At 49.0% G+C, this 16,899-nt stretch overlaps 1 protein-coding gene across 1 annotated transcript in view; it reads right to left on the bottom strand.

Moving 5' to 3' along the window:
* EPS15 (epidermal growth factor receptor pathway substrate 15) overlaps positions 1 to 14,137 on the bottom strand; it is a 98,443-nt gene extending 84,306 nt beyond the window's left edge. Inside the window, exon 1 of the mRNA XM_040408431.1 lies at positions 14,023 to 14,137. Coding sequence (XP_040264365.1) covers positions 14,023 to 14,049 — 27 coding nt within the window. The 5' untranslated portion in view covers positions 14,050 to 14,137. The remainder of the gene's footprint in view (positions 1 to 14,022) is intronic.
* Between the last annotated feature and the right edge of the window lie 2,762 nt (positions 14,138 to 16,899).

Here is a 16,899-nt window from a genome sequence, read left to right as displayed (position 1 = left end):
TTGATCTGTTGTGGTCTGTGCTCCCTGGTCCCATCCCCTTTCCTCACTACCTGGATATGATTCAGAGGACGTCTACCTTTAGCTAAAGAAGCTAACAGCTTCCCTGACTTATTGCCAAATCTATGCAACCTGGCCTCCATATAAGACCTCTTTGAAATCTCTATTTTCTCTGCCCATTCATCAAAGTCTCTCTTAGCCGAGATCCAGCGTTCTTTAGTATTCTGGGTCTGGGCCAAGAGAAAGTTGCTATAGGCTTCTCTTAAACATGTACTTGCCTTCTCATACTGACTCCTGGCTATTTTCCTAACGGAGGACACATACGCCATCAACCTTCCCCTCAATACAGCTTTGGCCGTTTCCCAAAATAATACCGGATCATTCACATGCTGCCCATTGTCATCAACAAATTCCATCCACCATCCTTTCAGTAATTTTACAAATTCGGCATCCTTCACCAAGTAATTAGGAAATCTCCATATATATTCCCCTCCCCCCTTGTACACTTCCCTGATATCCATTAGGAGAGGTGAATGATCCGATATTACCATATCCCCTATAGCAATGTCGGTTACTCTATGCACAATAGCTGCCGATACAAAGAAATAATCAATTCTCGACCAACTCTTGTGCACATGAGAATAGTGAGTAAACTCCCGACCTTGGGGATTGGAGACCCTCCACATATCTCTGAGAGACAACGACTCGGCAAAGTCCCCCAGAGGATTATAACGACAACTCTCACTAGTAGTCCTCCTGTCCTCGTGCTGATTCATTACGGCATTAAAATCACCCCCTAGTACTTTTACATCATGTGTATCTTGCAACAGTCTGGTACACAAGGAATCAAGGAAGGCTTTCTGGCCCATATTGGGTGCATAAATGTTGTAAAGGCTAATGTCCCCAAACAGGCCAGAAATGTGCAAACGTAACACCCTGCCTGCATCATCCGCGGTTACTGAGTGCACAGTATGTGACAAGTGACGGCTTATCAAGACTAAAACCCCTGCTTTTCTGTCCACCGCCGCAGAGCCATATACCTCCCCAACCCATAACTTCTTCATCCTATGGAAGTCCGCCGCCGCCAGGTGGGTCTCCTGCAACAAGGCAATATCAGCCTTTAATCTGCGCAAGTGTCTCAGAATTTTCATACGCTTATTAGGAGATTTCAACCCCTTTACGTTCCATGAGATAATTCTCATAAATGGAATAGTTACGTAAGACCCACCTGACGGCAGAGAACCCCTCCCCACCTTGCTGTTATGTCTTGAATATTATTCAAAGAAGCACTGCCTCCCAGCCCGACAGCACTCCATTCATCATCATACATTGATTGCACATAGACTGCCCTATAACATAAAGAAAACAAAATTAACCACATAGGAACTATGGTTAAGCAATATAAGTAAACTAAGAAGAACCATATATAAAACACAATTTGTTGTAGAACTCCCTTTTTTCTAGTATTAGACGCTCACCACCACCGCCTTTTAGCAGGCACATATCAGAGTCTACGGGCATTGTAAAAGTCACTGTGAATACTTCAGTCATAGCTAACATGAAATAAACTCCCTTCCCCCTCCCCCAAAGCCATGAAGGTAATATCTAGTATTCAGAACATAACCTGACATTGACATCACAGTCCACCCGTCTGCCGTGCAAACTTTGCTCCCGAAGATTTTGAAATCTTATTCATCCTCTGAGGAAGAGACGAGGAGATTTGATGAACCCGGTGCCAGCCATTATCTCCCTGTCGTATGGAAGTAACTCGACGGTCCTCCTCAATATCAGCAGCTCCCGGACCACGGTTCACTTGGTTCCGCATAAATTCTTCCGCTTCCACTGGATCCGTGAACTGTTTAGCGCCACCATCCGACAACTGTATGCGTAGAATAGCAGGATATGCTAGTTGAAATCTGGTTCCGTTTTTGTAGAGGCTAGAGCAAACAGGCCCGAAAGCCCTCCGTTTACGCGCCACTTCTGCAGAGTAATCGGCAAAAAGTAGCACCTTTGACCCTCTCAATATTAATGGCTCCCTTCTTGCTCGGTAAGCCCGCAGAATGTCCTCTTTGTCAGAGTAGTCTAAGTATTTGCAAATCGCCTGCCTTGGCCTTTGGTCTGCCCTGGTGTTAGCCGATGAGCCTTGGTCCTTCCATGGACCTACTCTGTGAGCCCTTTCCACTTTTCTTCTTCCACCTTGAAGCCCCAAGGCCTGAGGCAATTCCAATTCAAAAACTCGGCGGAGCTCTATCACCGGTACCGATTCAGGCACCCCAACCAAACGCAAATTGCTGCGTCTGGACCTGTTTTCAAGGTCCTCAACGCGGTCATATAATTTCTCCGCCAGTAAATGTAAATCACACATCCTCTGTGCGGTATCTGATGCCTCCTCCTCCATGCAGGCCACCCGTTGTTCCACCTCGGATACCCTATGGTCTTGTAAGTCCACCTCCTCCTTAAGCTTGTTCAGTGCAGCTTGCAGGGTAGTAGATAGAGATGCTATAATATCGGGGGCTAGCTGTTTCGCCACTTCAATGGCCAGAGTTTTCACATCAATCGTCTTACCAGCGCTTTCAAACAAATCTAGCTGAGTGTCAGCCATCTGGGGATCTTGTTCCTCAGGAGACGCCGGTTTCGGCGAGGGGGGAGGAAGCGGCGCCATCTTTAGAAAAGTTCCGCTTGCACTATCAGCGTCGGCTGGCGTCTGAGTAGAAGTTTTCTGCCCACTTCTTAGCAGGTAACGCTCCATACACCCTTCAGGGCTCCACTCCGCCAGAAGCAGCCCTCTCACAGCTCCAAACTGGCCGATGTTAGCAGATGTATTTGGCGGCGGTACGGAGCAGCAGTCTCCAGCGTCCTCACATACTAGCGCCGGAACCGGAAGTCTTGAGAACCCCTTTTTAACAGGGCCCTGGGTAATTGAGAGGGGCCCCCCTCTCTATGACACCAACATGCTATAACAACACACGAAAAGGGGTGCCCCTCATAGACGGACAAACCAACCAGCACCAAGTCTTGCCGCGTATTCGAGGCAGAAACCGCCATGGTTTTGACAGCAGTTTTTCAATTTGAATGCCACAGACAGGCTTGGGGGTAATCCCCACTGAATGGTGCTAAACCACAAAGGGACACGCGCCACGGCAGCCAACCGCATCTATCCTTACACAGGACTGGGGCTGCAGCTAGCGATTATTTTAGTAATCAAGTATTCGACCGATTAATCCAAGGATTAATCGAGTACTCTAATAAGAAAAAGCTAATTAAAAGAACGTTTTCTATAAAAACTCATCAGCTCCCCAATGCCGTCAGTTCCTCCCCCAGTGCCATCACCTCCAATGCAACCAGTTCCCCCCCTCCAATGCAACCAGTTCCCCCCCATCCAATGCAACCAGTTCCCCCCCATCCAATGCAACCAGTTCCCCCCCATCCAATGCAACCAGTTCCCCCCCATCCAATGCAACCAGTTCCCCCCCATCCAATGCAACCAGTTCCCCCCCCTCCAATGCAACCAGTTCCCCCCCATCCAATGCAACCAGTTCCCCCCCATCCAATGCAACCAGTTCCCCCCCATCCAATGCAACCAGTTCCCCCCATCCAATGCAACCAGTTCCCCCCATCCAATGCAACCAGTTCCCCCCCATCCAATGCAACCAGTTTCCCCCCCCATCCAATGCAACCAGTTCCCCCCATCCAATGCAACCAGTTCCCCCCATCCAATGCAACCAGTTTCCCCCCCCATCCAATGCAACCAGTTTCCCCCCCATCCAATGCAACCAGTTTCCCCCCCATCCAATGCAACCAGTTTCCCCCCCATCCAATGCAACCAGTTTCCCCCCTCCAATGCAACCAGTTTCCCCCCCTCCAATGCAACCAGTTTCCCCCCCTCCAATGCAACCAGTTCCCCCCTCCAATGCAACCAGTTCCCCCCTCCAATGCAACCAGTCCCCCCCCAATGCAACCAGTCCCCCCCTCCAATGCAACCAGTCCCCCCCCCTCCAATGCAACCAGTCCCCCCCCCCTCCAATGCAACCAGCTCCCCCCAGGGCCACCAGCTTCCCCATGTCACCAGTTGCTCCCCCTCCCAGTGCCATTAGCTTCTCCCCATGCCATCAGCTGCCCCCACGCCCCCTCCTAGCCATCAGTGCCCAGCCGCAGCGCCAGTGAACTAAAATACTTACCTTTCCTGTAGGGGCACTGCCGACACTCCAGAGCTCTTCCATGCTTTAAACCGCTGGCCACATGATGGGAGGCAGACTCCACGCATAATGATGCCAAGGGCAGTAAACCTTTTCTAAAGAAAATAAATTGGACTGTGTGAACAAGCCCTGAGAATAACAGATCCATAAACAGCAGCTTGTTGACAGTTTTCAAAAGGCAGCAAAGGAAAGGTGTAAATTCACAATCTCAAATCGTATTTCATTTTTGTACCCAGAGTGAAGGAGTGTTAGGAAATAAAGTCAGTGAATAGGAGCACATGGACAGAACAGAGAAGCTGATGACAGATCAGAAGTAACCACCACAAAGCTTCTATTGTCTGGGATTATAATGCACAGAGGAACTAGTCACTCGCCAAGAGGACCCAGCAATGCAACAGAGCTGGTTTAGGCCTTGGCTACATGCAATCTTTTTAGAGTACAACTGACTTTAAAAGGGTTTTTCGAGATTTAAATGATGTCCTATCATCCGGAAAGGTCATCGGTATCTGATTGGTGGGGGTCTGAGTCTGACCCGGGACCCCGACCCCCCCCCCGATCTGCTGTTTAAGAAGACACCGATGCTCTCCGTAGCGCTGCGGCCTTCTCAGAGCTCACCAAGCACAGCGCCGCACACTGTATAGTGGCTGTCTTTGGTATCACAGCTCATTCCCATTCACTTCTATGGAGCCGAGCTGCGCCTAGGTCATGTGACTGTTGAACGTGTTGTCATTGGCCTAGGAAAAACTAGAGAAGGCGGCGGCACTACTGCGAGCACCACTGCCTTCTCAAACTGCCGATCTGCAGGGGTCCTGGGTGTCAGACCCCCACGATCAGATACTCATGACCTATCCAGAAGATGGGTCATCAGTATTTAAAGGGGTTGTCCGGCTTCAGAGCTTAACTCAGACATTCCTCCATTTTCACCCATTCAGCCCCCCTGACTTGAGCATAGGAGCAGTTCATGCTCCGATGCTCGACTTTGCCCAGCGCTAAATCGCGGCAAAGACATTTTTTGGAGATCCGGTGATGTCACCGGCACTGGTGGGTGGGATTTAGCGCTGCCCTAGCCAGTAAAACTGCTAGGGCAGCGCTAAAGCCCACCCATCAGAGCCGGTGACGTCACCGAACACACTGCCGAGCGGAAGCTTCCGCCCGGCAGTGTGTTTATGATAGACAAAAGAGCCCTTGCCCTGCGCGATTTAGCACAGGGCAAGGGAGCGCATCGGAGCATGAGAGGCTACGATGCTAGTCTCAGGGGGGCTGCCTGGGTGAAGATAAGGGTATGCCCGGGTTCAGCTCTGAACCCAGACAACCCCTTTAAGTCTCGGACAACCCCTTTAACTACTGAGTCCAAACGAGTACATTAAGAGGGTCACATCTTAGAGGTTAATGCATATCCTGTGGATTGAGTCTTTAAAAATTCTAATAACCCGATACCTATCTTCACAGACATTTGCCATGGGGGATTGGGGGGGGGGGGGCTGGGGAGACCCCCATGTATATTAGATGGTCAGCTAGTCCACGTGATATCAGTGATTCAGTGAACATACATCCGATGTTTATGGCCAACTTAAAGGGGCTGTCCGTTTTTTTTTAAACTGATGACATCTCCTCAGGATAGGTCATCAACATAAGATTGGTGGGAGCCTGACTCCCGACACCCTCGCCGATGAGCTGTTTGAAGAGAACGTAGCACTTGTATAAGCAACGTGTCCTCTTCTCTGTTTACCTGCTCGCCGTACACATTGCAGCTCCTCCTAAACAAAGAAGAGAACACGTCGCTCATAAAAGTGCTGTGTCCTCTTTATATAGCTCAGGCATGCTCAACCTGCGGCCCTCCACAGCTGCTGCAAAACTATAACTCCCATAATTCCCGGACAGCCTACCGAAGGGCATGGTGGGAGTTGTAGTTTTACAACAGTTGGAGGGCCGCGGGTTGAGCATCCCTGATATATGCGGAACAGAATTGCGGACGTGTGAATGAAGCCTTATCCTGAGGCCAAGTCATCCATATAGGAAAAGCCAAGGACTCCTTTAAAAAGGTTTCCAAGACTTTTTATACTGATGGCCTATCCTCTGGACAGACCCTGATCGGTGGGGGCACTGAACATCCCACTGATCAGCTGTTTCTGATATTGGAAACGGGTGCAAGAACTCCACAGCTCCCTTCACTGTGCAGTGGACGGATCTGGCTGCTGCAATGCGGCTCCCATTCATGTCAATGGGAGCAGCTCTGCATTAACCAACCTACTACGCAGTAGACGGAGGTTGGTAGTTTTTGTTCCGGAGCTACTTGGGAACAGCTTATATGTGGTGGAGTCAGACCATCTCCGATCTGAAAATGATGGCCTATCTGGAGGATAGGCCAGATGTAAAAATTGATCAGCTAGCCTTAGGATTCGGCATCAATATCCAATCGGTACGGGTCCAACTGGCAGCACCCCCACCGATCAGCTGTTGCCAAGTAGCTCTGGCGCAAAGACTACGAAACTGAGAGTTGGATCTCCCTGAGTAAGCGTTGTACACAATAGATTAACAGAAAGTTTATAGACTTGCTATGAATCTGGACACTGCTCTCTCGTCTCTCAGAAGCCAAACAAAAAAACGAAGGCCACTTTCACACTGGCGTTTCGAATTCCGTTTGGGAGATCCGTTTCAGGGCTCTCACAAACGGTTCAAAACAGATCAGTTCAGCCCCAATGCATTCTGAATGGTAAAGGATCCGTTCAGAATGCATCGGTTTGGCTCAGTTCCGCCTCCATTCCGCTCTGGAGGCGGACACCAAAACACTGCTTGCAGCGTTTTGGTGTCCGCCTGGCGATGCGGAGCCTACGGATCCGTCCTGACTTACAATGTAAGTCAATGGGGACAAATCCGTTTTCACTGATACAATATGGTGCAGTTGAAAACGTATCCGTCCCCATTGACTTTCAATGTAAGTCAGGACGGATCCGTTTTGACTTTGGACTTTTTTTTTTTAAAGAATAATGCAAACGGATCCGTTCTGAACGGATACAAGCATTTGCATTATAGGTGTGGATCCGTCTGTGCCTAAGGAGTTCTGGCCCCTCATTTCTGGTGGCTTCTTAGCAGATCACTACAACATGAGAGAAGTGTGCTAAAATGAAAGGTTCCCTTTAAACTTGTAGTAATGCCCTTGCCGGACTGCTGCTGGTGTGACCATGAATGGAATGTGAGATCATCTGCATAACTATTCCATGCATCTGAAGAACAAGTCTGTGGGACTTCTAAAGCCGGCCCCACCGCAGCGTCAGGGTGATCCAATATCTTGGAGGCTGCAGGCGAGCACAGAACAGGCAGAGATGTAGAAAGAATGTAATACCTAATAATCACAGGCGCGGCAGACGCCCCTCGGACACTCTATGGCGAATTACATTTAATGGATTTTTGTGAGATCACTGGGGCCCCGCTGCTCTCTGCTTCCTGGTGCCTCTCAACAAACAGGAGATGGCCATCCCGCCAATCACTGAGACCAGTGCGGCCAGTCAATGGCTGCGAGGGCATTACCTGTGAATCCAAAGTCATCATGAAGCAGACACCGACCTTAAAGGGATGGGTGAGGAGACTATAAGTTAGTGACTGTTGGGGATCCGACACCCGGGGCCCCCACCGAGCAGTAGGGCTTCTGCCTTCTCTCAGCTTAGTCTAGGTCAGGTGATGTCACGTTTGTCGGTTTCACGGCCTAGGAGCATCTTAGCCTCATAGAAGTAAATGAGGCTGAGCTGCAATACCAAGCACAGCCACTATACAATGTGCAGCGCTGTGCTCGGTGAGCTGAGAGACGCCCGCTGCGCTACTTCAAGTGCTGGTGCCTTCTCAAACAGCTGATTGGCGGGGGCCCCAGGTGTTAGACGCCTACCGATCGGATAGTGATGACCAATCCAGAGGATAGGTCACCAGTATAAAAATATGCCGGGCACCTCACAGGTAATATACTCGGCGCTGCTCCTGGTCTCCGCACTGCTTCTACCTTTACATGGATGAAAACATCTGATATCAAAGGGGGGGGGGGACACCAATGGCAGACGGGGACGAGCCTCCCTAGCATCACGGGTGACACTAGGGAGGTCCCCCCCCCCCCCACCGGATGTTTTCATCCGTGTACAGGGAGAAGCAGCGGTAGCGGTGCGGGGACCAGGAGCAGCGCAGGGAGCAGGGTAAGTATAATACCTGTGAGGGGCCCGGCACATGGGGGGCTGTTTGAGAACTTGGATAACCCCTTCAAGGTATTTTTAAATAACTATATAATATGTATATTCAATATTACAGGAATTGTCCAAAAAAATTTTTTTAAAAACCCTGCAGTGTGAATTGCACCATTTTCTTTAATGGGTCCATGTGTCCTGTGGGTGCAGGCAGCGTCTGAATCAGGTCATGGGCTACCAGCGTTTGCAGTCCTGTGCACTAGATAAAAGCTGGAAATTCTCGTCCGTCCGCTCTCTGGAACATCATCAGCTGAATCGGCAATAGCTGCTGATCCAGAGTGTAACCCTAGACATGCCAACCTACAGGCGTGTGGGCAGGGAATACTCCAATGAATCCCTGGACTCAGAGAGACGTGCAGGACGGGGCCGAGCCATTCTTCATCCGATTTCTAGCAAATATTTATTTAAAGCAACGCTGCAAACTCAAACATCGGGCAGAAGGCGATGCCAGGCTGCAGGCGCCCTGTCTCTATAGACTGCTATCGGATTAATGGTCCCTATAATGCCAGGCTCCAGACAGATCGGTCTCCGCAGAGACAGGTGGCGTCCGGCAGCCATGACCTACCACTATGAACCTTTAGGGCACATTCACACGTGGCAGGTTTACATTCAGATGAACGGGACAGATTTTTCTGCAACAATCCAACTGGTCGGCAATGGTTTTCCTATAAAGTGACGGAGCTAGAATAGGCCATCACTTAATGGTTGGTAGCGGTCTGTCCTTGGGAACCTCCACCGATCCTCAGAATGAAAGACACGGAAAGGGTTAAAAATAACTTAGATGCTTTACTCACCTCCTGCGCTGGCTCCATGTGCTGGAAATGCCAGCAAAGAGCAGCCTGGGGCCACAAACTGGCTGAGGGGGCCTTTCCTGACATTTCCGGCATGTCAATCCGGCACAGGAAGTGAAGAGCAGTGGGGACTGGAGCAGCGCCGGATCGGCAGTGGAGGGGAGTAAAGCACGTTCATTATGTTTAACCCATTAGTACCTGTTTGTTAACAAAATTATCTGCCCCCAAACGCATCCCTTTAATCTACACAGATTTACATCACTGGACTCTTTGCAGAAGACTTTGAGGCATTGATCATAAAGAAAAAGCTGCTGACAGATGCCCTTTAAAGGGGTTTTCTCATCTCAGACAATGGGGGCATGTCGCTAGGATATGCCCCCATTGTCTTATAGGTGTGGGTCCCACCGCTGGGACCCGCACCTATATCGAGAACGGAGCCCTGAAAGTGGAGGAGAGCGCACTGCGCATGCGCAACCGCACTCCCTTCATTTCTATGGGGCCGCCGAAATTAGCCGAGCGCTGGCACCAAGCGCTAATCCCCGCCTCTCCCATAGATTTTTACCAGAGACAACATAAAAATCCTCCTCCTCCTCAATGACTCAGTATGTCAGGGAATTCTCTGGGAACCACGCAGTCCGACAAACAATGGCACTGGTATTGTGCACACGGAATAATACTGGCTGGCAGTGGATACCAGTCAGCCGGGCACATGCATCCCAGCTATTGTATCCTTTCAGACATTTCTGGATTAGAAAGCAGAAGCCGGATAGACGCGATTTGAGCAATAGACGATTCGTCATGTACCGCTGTATTCTGCAGAACAAGTCCCTTTGCAAACATCATCTGTTTTGTGACCAAACATTGTAAAGATTGGAAGGTTTACAACCCAGGCGGCATCAACAGTCCATTAAAGGGGTTCTCCGGGCTTTTTCATATTGATGACCTATCCTCAGGATTGGTCATCATCATCAGATCGGAAAGGGTCCGACACCCGACACCCCCGCCGATCAGCTGTATGAAGCGAAGGCGCACGCAGTGCGCACGTGCCATCTCGCTTCTCCCCTTCTGCTCGCTGCTTAGTGCGCGCCGTCTCCCCGTACAGCTGATTGGAGGGGGTGTCGGGACCCCGCTGATCTGATATTGACGACCTATCCCGAGGATAGGCCATCAATATGAAAAAGCCCGGAAATGGGTCTTAAAGGGGTTGTCTCATCTCTGTCACACTGATGTCAGATAGGTGCGGGTCCCAGAGGTGAAACCCGCACCTATCTCCAGAATGAGGCACCCAAAGTGAAGGAAAGCGCACACCTCAAACGTGGCCACCCTTTATTTACTGCTATGGGAGTTCCGAAAATCTGAGCACCAGCGCGGCTATTTCCGGCAGTCCCATAGAGAATGCGCTCTCCTTTCACCGCTATGGGACTCTCGGAAACAGTGTGACCGTCCAGCCATCTGCGGAAGTCCTATAGCAATGAATGGAGGCAGGCGTGGTGCGTTTTTCTTCACTTCTGGAGATAGGAGCAAGTCTCAAAAGGCGAGAGCCGCACCTATCTGACTGAGGCATATCCTGCGCACATGCTGCAAAAACAATCCCATTCACACGTATGGAACCGATTTTCACATTATTTTTTTTTCTTTCCGCGACCGTTCCATTTATTTAATTTTGCGGACCATATGCAGAACCATTTTACTTCAATGGGGCCACAAAAAAACGGAAATCACTCCATGTGCATTTTGTGTCCGCATGGCTGTTCAGCAAAAAAATAGACCATGCAGAGACACACAGCATTATAAATCATGACAATGCCGTGCGCTCCTGCAAGTCCAGAGCGGAGGATCGCACTCGCACACGGAGCGCGATTCCCGCAATGGACTCGCTCGTGTGAAACAGCCCTTAGTGAAAATCAGGACGTGGCCCCATTGAAGTCTAGGGTCTGCAAAAACACAGAATACAATCAGTTTTGTTTTTTTTGTGGACATGCTGAACTGTCCACAAAAAAAACGGATCCGCATTTTTGCGGACAGCATACGGCCGTCTACATGAGCCCTTAGTACGTGCCAGACATCGATCATCGGGTCCAGCCCTGACAGCCAGCCAGGCATATCCCCCACAGTGGCCTCTGCAGGGGAAATGTAGTACTACACGGCGACCTCTGACCAGAACATTTTAAATCCGCTAGAACAGGAGCCCTTTGCGCCCCGTCTACGATGTCCCTGTGCCCTAGTGAGGCAGATGGGACAGTGGTTTGTCACCATGAGACAACCCCTTTAACTCCCTGTATTAATACAACCCTGCACAATGATGATAAGTGTCTCAACAGCTAAAGCGTCCACACACCGCAAATCACCACTCACCACCCACGCGTACACACCCAACATTCAATAACATATCACACACCGCTATTAGCCAGCAAGTAGGAGACACAGCGCAGGCGGATAACGCGGCCCTGTACTGTATAGGGTATCAATAAAGAATGGGAACAACATACCGTCACCTGACGCCTCAAACAAAACCTGCCGTGACTCAAGTCGTGTCGTTACACAAGCCGGGTGCGTGTTGTGTACACACTGCATATCAATACACAGGTGATAGGTTTATAGAGGGATTGTCCAGGGACCGACACCATATGGCGAGGATATGACATCAATGGTCAATCAGAGAGGGTCCAACCACTGGAAGAACCCATCGAGCCACCCTCCGCACTCAGCTTCCTTCAGGCACCCACTTTAATATCTACTGACTATAATGGATTTATGGAGCAGCCATAATGCAAAACGTGGCACACAGCTATCCTGGTCAGTCCCATAGATTTAAATGGGCGAGCAGGGCGCGTGCTCGACCGCCGCAGCATTCAACTCACTGCGGCGAAGCAAAAGGACTCACATTCTCGGGATGAGTGGGGGTTCCGGTGGTGGGGCCTGCAATGATCAGAATTGTTTTTTTTTTTACCAAGGCCTCGTTCACACAAACTGACAAAACACTGGCATCGGCCACGTGCACCCAATATCGACTTCCCTTCCGTGTGCTTCCAGGTCCGTGCGGCCGAGCAGCAAAAACTGGAGCATGTCCTATCTTTGGCGACATCTTGCAGGACCCCGTTGAAGAGAATGGGTCTGCTCTGCGATGCAGGTTGCACGCGCCCGGTGTCCGTGTTTTGCAGATCCACGGTTTGCGGTCCACAAAAAGGACACCGTTGTGTGAATGGGATAGGCGATAGACCTTGATTCTGAGTGGCCTCAATGGTTACTTCTAGGGGAGAAGAGCGCTGTGCGTACGGGACATATGGCAGAATACAGCGCCAGTACCAGTCACGAGGACTATAAGGGCACGGCAGAAAACCGTATCGGTAAAGTCCACATCAAACCGTGTGGACTGAAGTGGAGACTTGCTGCAGATTTCACCCTCTGCATTGCCAAGAGAGAAATGTGGGGCTGATATCCACAAACATTAAATTGACGAGCTGCGGATTTAAAATCTTCACCGTACGTCAGGTTACGAGCGGCTTAGGAAAGTTTTTAAGTCTCATCCACTTTGCTGCAACTGTAAACGTACGTACGGACGGATTTTCCATATGCAATTCCTCTTTGAAGAATCCACCTCATTTACGCTATGTGAGCATACCCTTAAGGCTACATGCACACGACAGTGGAAAAACGGACATCACCTGTATATGGCCTCTTGCACACGACAGTGTGGCTTTTTCAGTATTTTGCGGTCCGCAAAAAATACGGACGACGTCCGCGTGCATTCCGTTTTTTTGCAGAACGGAACAGCTGGCCCTGTCCGTTATGCAGACAGTAGGATGTGTTCTATCTTTGAACGGAAAAACGGCAACGGAAGGCATACGGAGTACCTTCAGGGGTTTTTTTGCGGATCCATTGAAATGAATGATTCCGTGTATGGTCCGTATACGGAACGCGTGCAAGAGGCCTTTCTCTGAAGCAGGCACACCGACCAGCGCCATTCTCTCCAGAGTAAAAATGAAAAAAACAAAAAGGGTTTTCCAGGATTTTATTTTTTACTTTTTTTATTTCAGAAGATCGGTCATCAGTAAAACCCCTTTAACGTTAACTTGACAGATTATTTTAATTTAAAAAAAACTAAACTAAATCAGGGTAAATTAATTCGTTCTGGATGTATATCGTATATTATTCTCCGTAGAGCAAAACCGCCACATCTCCCGTTACTAAGCAGCGACCCCGAACTTACCGCATCAATTAGCGAAACCTTCTGCGATAGGGAATCCAGAAAAATCGGTTACTGACGGATGTGTTTTACCATTAAAGGGATTTTCCATAATACCCTACAGAATTTTACTTTAAGGGGATGCAAAAATACAACGGAAAAATCCAGAAGAATTACGTGCGGTTTATGCCGCTCTGCGTCGCAAAGAGAAAAATCCGGAGATCCAGAGAATAAATTGACCCGATGCCGATTTCAAATGCCCAGTTTACCGTACGACGCTGCTGATCTGCTGCGTAAAAATGGCGAATCTGGGGCAAACCGTACCGTGTGCGAACAAGCCCCAAGAGCATCACTATCCAATATCACATATTAGTAACTTATTACCTATTAATGCAAAAACTACAACTCCCAGCATGTGCACACACAAAAATACCATATATACAGCCAACAGACACATAATCTACTGCTAAAGTGTGTAATAACATCCATATCCAGGGGAGTGTGAAGAAGTCCCTGACACAAGCGGACTGACAACACTCCGAGGTCACTCAGCCACCGGCTCGGTGCGGGGTCAGTGGGTCACCCCGCACATAACTCATACCCAGCCCCCCCACTCCGAGGTTTACCTGTGTCCTGGGCAGTGAGGCCGCCATGCTGCTTCCGGCCCGATCCGCCCATCATGCGATCAACCCAGAGACGGAGCAAGCGACGGGCGGGGCGAGCTGTCAATCACGGCAAAAGGGTTGGGCTTAGCGGGAGGGAAGGGAGGGGCCACAGGCAAAGTCAAGTTGGAGTGTGGGAGAGGCAAACTGGGACTCGGACTGGAAATGTGGGCGGGGCCATGGGAATGTGTGAGGATGGGCGGGAGAGGGAAACCTGAGGTGAACTTGATTTCGCGTAGTTGTCCGAGCCGTTGTAGTAGGGGGCAGGCTACGTAAACAGGGGAAGGGTTATCAAAACTGGTGCAAATTGTGTTGTTTTCTGTTATATTTTCTTTTATAATTGTCATTTGAATAAGGATTATATGAGTCCTCAGTGTTTGTAAATTTTATTGAAAAATCCAATAAAGTTTTTTATAATAAAAAAAAACACGAAACCTGGTGCAATGGAAATCTGGCTTAGCTGCCCATAGCAACCAATCAGATTCCACCTTTCATTTTTCAGAGCATCTTTGGGAAATGAAAGGTGGAATCTGATTGGTTGCTATGGGTAACAAAGTCAGTTTTCCTTTGAGGCAGCTTTGATGAATCTTTCCCCATAGTAATTATGGGCAGGGCTGGCAACTTGCACGTCAGGTTCCAATCCCCTTCAGTTGAATGTCTGAGCGCTTGGCTATGTCACACCCAAAATCACTGCATAGCCCCAGCCTTAGAAGATCGAGAGGTCATACTGACTCCATCTATGGCGGTTTATTACTTCACACCTGCCTACATCTCTGTTCGGAGCCTCTGTGGCGGATTCTGTCCTATTTGGAGGGAAATGTTAGTGTCGCTCGCAACGCTATTTTTCTCGTCAAAACAATGGATGCCTTGGTGACGATGGTAACACACTGGATAAGTCACCAAATATTCACACCAAAATCCATGCAGAATTCCTTCCCAAGCCACTTTTTAATAGGAAATCCACGCTGTGCTTAGCAAAAAATATTGAATTTTGACCATCAAAACAGTATTTAAAAAAATGTCAAATAGTCCATATAGTCTCACCAAAATGTTTTGCCGTTTTTGGCTCTTACTCTGGGCTTGTTAGGGAATCATGGGAGTTGTAGTGTCAACTGGAGAGACTAAGGGGGAGATATATTAGCCGCTACTCCTGTTTTTTAGTGTAAAAAGCCAATTTTTGCACGAAAATTAGCAACTTTTTGCACTTTTACACATCACTCACCACTTTTCTGAAAAGTGGGTACGGGATGGATGGAGCTGAGTGGCGGTGGCCTCCATAGCTCAGCAAATTTCCAATAATTTTCACGAGATGCTGACATAAATTATAACTTAAACCTGTCCCGGCTCACAGCCATTGGTGTACTTTCCAAAAAGACAGACACACGACTGCTACAGGGGTCCCAGCGCTGAAATCCTTTTTCCGATGTAAAAAAAAAGTACATTTTCATGCAGCCAACACGCAAATTTGCAATAGATGTGAAGCAGAAGATTTAACCAATCTTTCCCTATAAGATGCACTTTTTTTCCCCCCCAAAGTGTGTGGGGGAATGTCACTGCGTCTTATGGGGTGAATACTAATGAGGGCTTCCATTATGGAAGCGTTCATTAGTACAGGAGGATCGGGGAGCAGTGAATGCAACTCTCCCAGTGAGGGCTCTGTACTCACCGTACTCATCACGCACATTGGGGTTCTGATCTGGGGGTCTAATTGGGGGATCTATTAACATTGGGGGTCTTATTAACATTGGAGGGTCTGATCTGAGATCTGATTGGGGGTCTTATTAACTTTGGGTATCTGATTGAGGTCTGATGAAAAATATTTATTTTTATTATTTTCCTCCTCTAAAACCTAGGTGCGTCTTATAGGGCAAAAATACGGGTATCAGTGTATTTATGCCAGTATCTGCGGTAATACATCGAGAAATATGGTGGTCAGAATGTGCCGTGAAGAACCAGTTACACTGTACTGATATAGAAGTCGGGTTAAAGTGGTTGAGCCAAGGGTGACTTTTATTACAAATTTTTAAATTGAAATTTTGTCCATTTAATAAAAAAAACTAAAACATAAATTCATCAGAAGTTTGGGGCATAGTAGATCATGAATGTTACATGAAAGGCCACCCAAAGATAGCAGCCCATTGGTTTAGACCAGTGATCTCCACCTTGCGGCTCACCAGCTGTTGCAAAACTGAAACTCCCATCTCACCCTGATAGCTGCAGGCTGCCAGGGCATGATGGGAGTGGTAGTTTTGCAACATCGACAGAATGACAGGTTGGGGAACATTGGTGTAGATGAACTGAGGCGTAAAAATAAAGCACCTTCCATCGTTTTTGACCTGGAGACAAGTATAGAACTACTTTTCCCATCAAAATGGCAGACGCCCCAAAAGACTCTCATTATGCAGGGATCTCAAGTCTCCCGGAGGTTCAGGAAGTCTCCCGCTATTATATAGCGGCTCCCTGACACCCACATGTGAAACAATATATCCCGGAAAGGTTTACTGATAGCAGAGCAGAGAGAGAAGAGAAGCGACAGGACAGAGTTTAGATTACAGGTTCAGGGCCGGTACAAGGCAGGGGCCGAAGGAGCGGGTGCCCTGGGCGCTACAAGGAGGGGGGCGCAGCAGGGCCGGACTGGCCTGCCGGGATACCGGGAAATTTCCCGGTGGGCCGGCAAGCCTGAGTGCCGCAAGGCCGCGGCCCTGGTGACAAGTGGGGGCGGCCGCGGCCGGCGGCAGGGCAGAGCAGGAGATGAGCGCTTCCATTGCGGAAGCGCTCATCTCCATAGTCATCTGTATTGCCGTCCTCAGGACGGCAATACAGATGCCTGCGCTGCGGCAG

The sequence above is a fragment of the Bufo bufo genome, chromosome 9, assembly GCF_905171765.1.
Source record: "Bufo bufo chromosome 9, aBufBuf1.1, whole genome shotgun sequence".
Lineage (NCBI taxonomy): Eukaryota > Metazoa > Chordata > Amphibia > Anura > Bufonidae > Bufo > Bufo bufo.
Note: the sequence above shows the minus strand (reverse complement) of the source record. Positions and strands in the feature narration are given on the sequence as shown.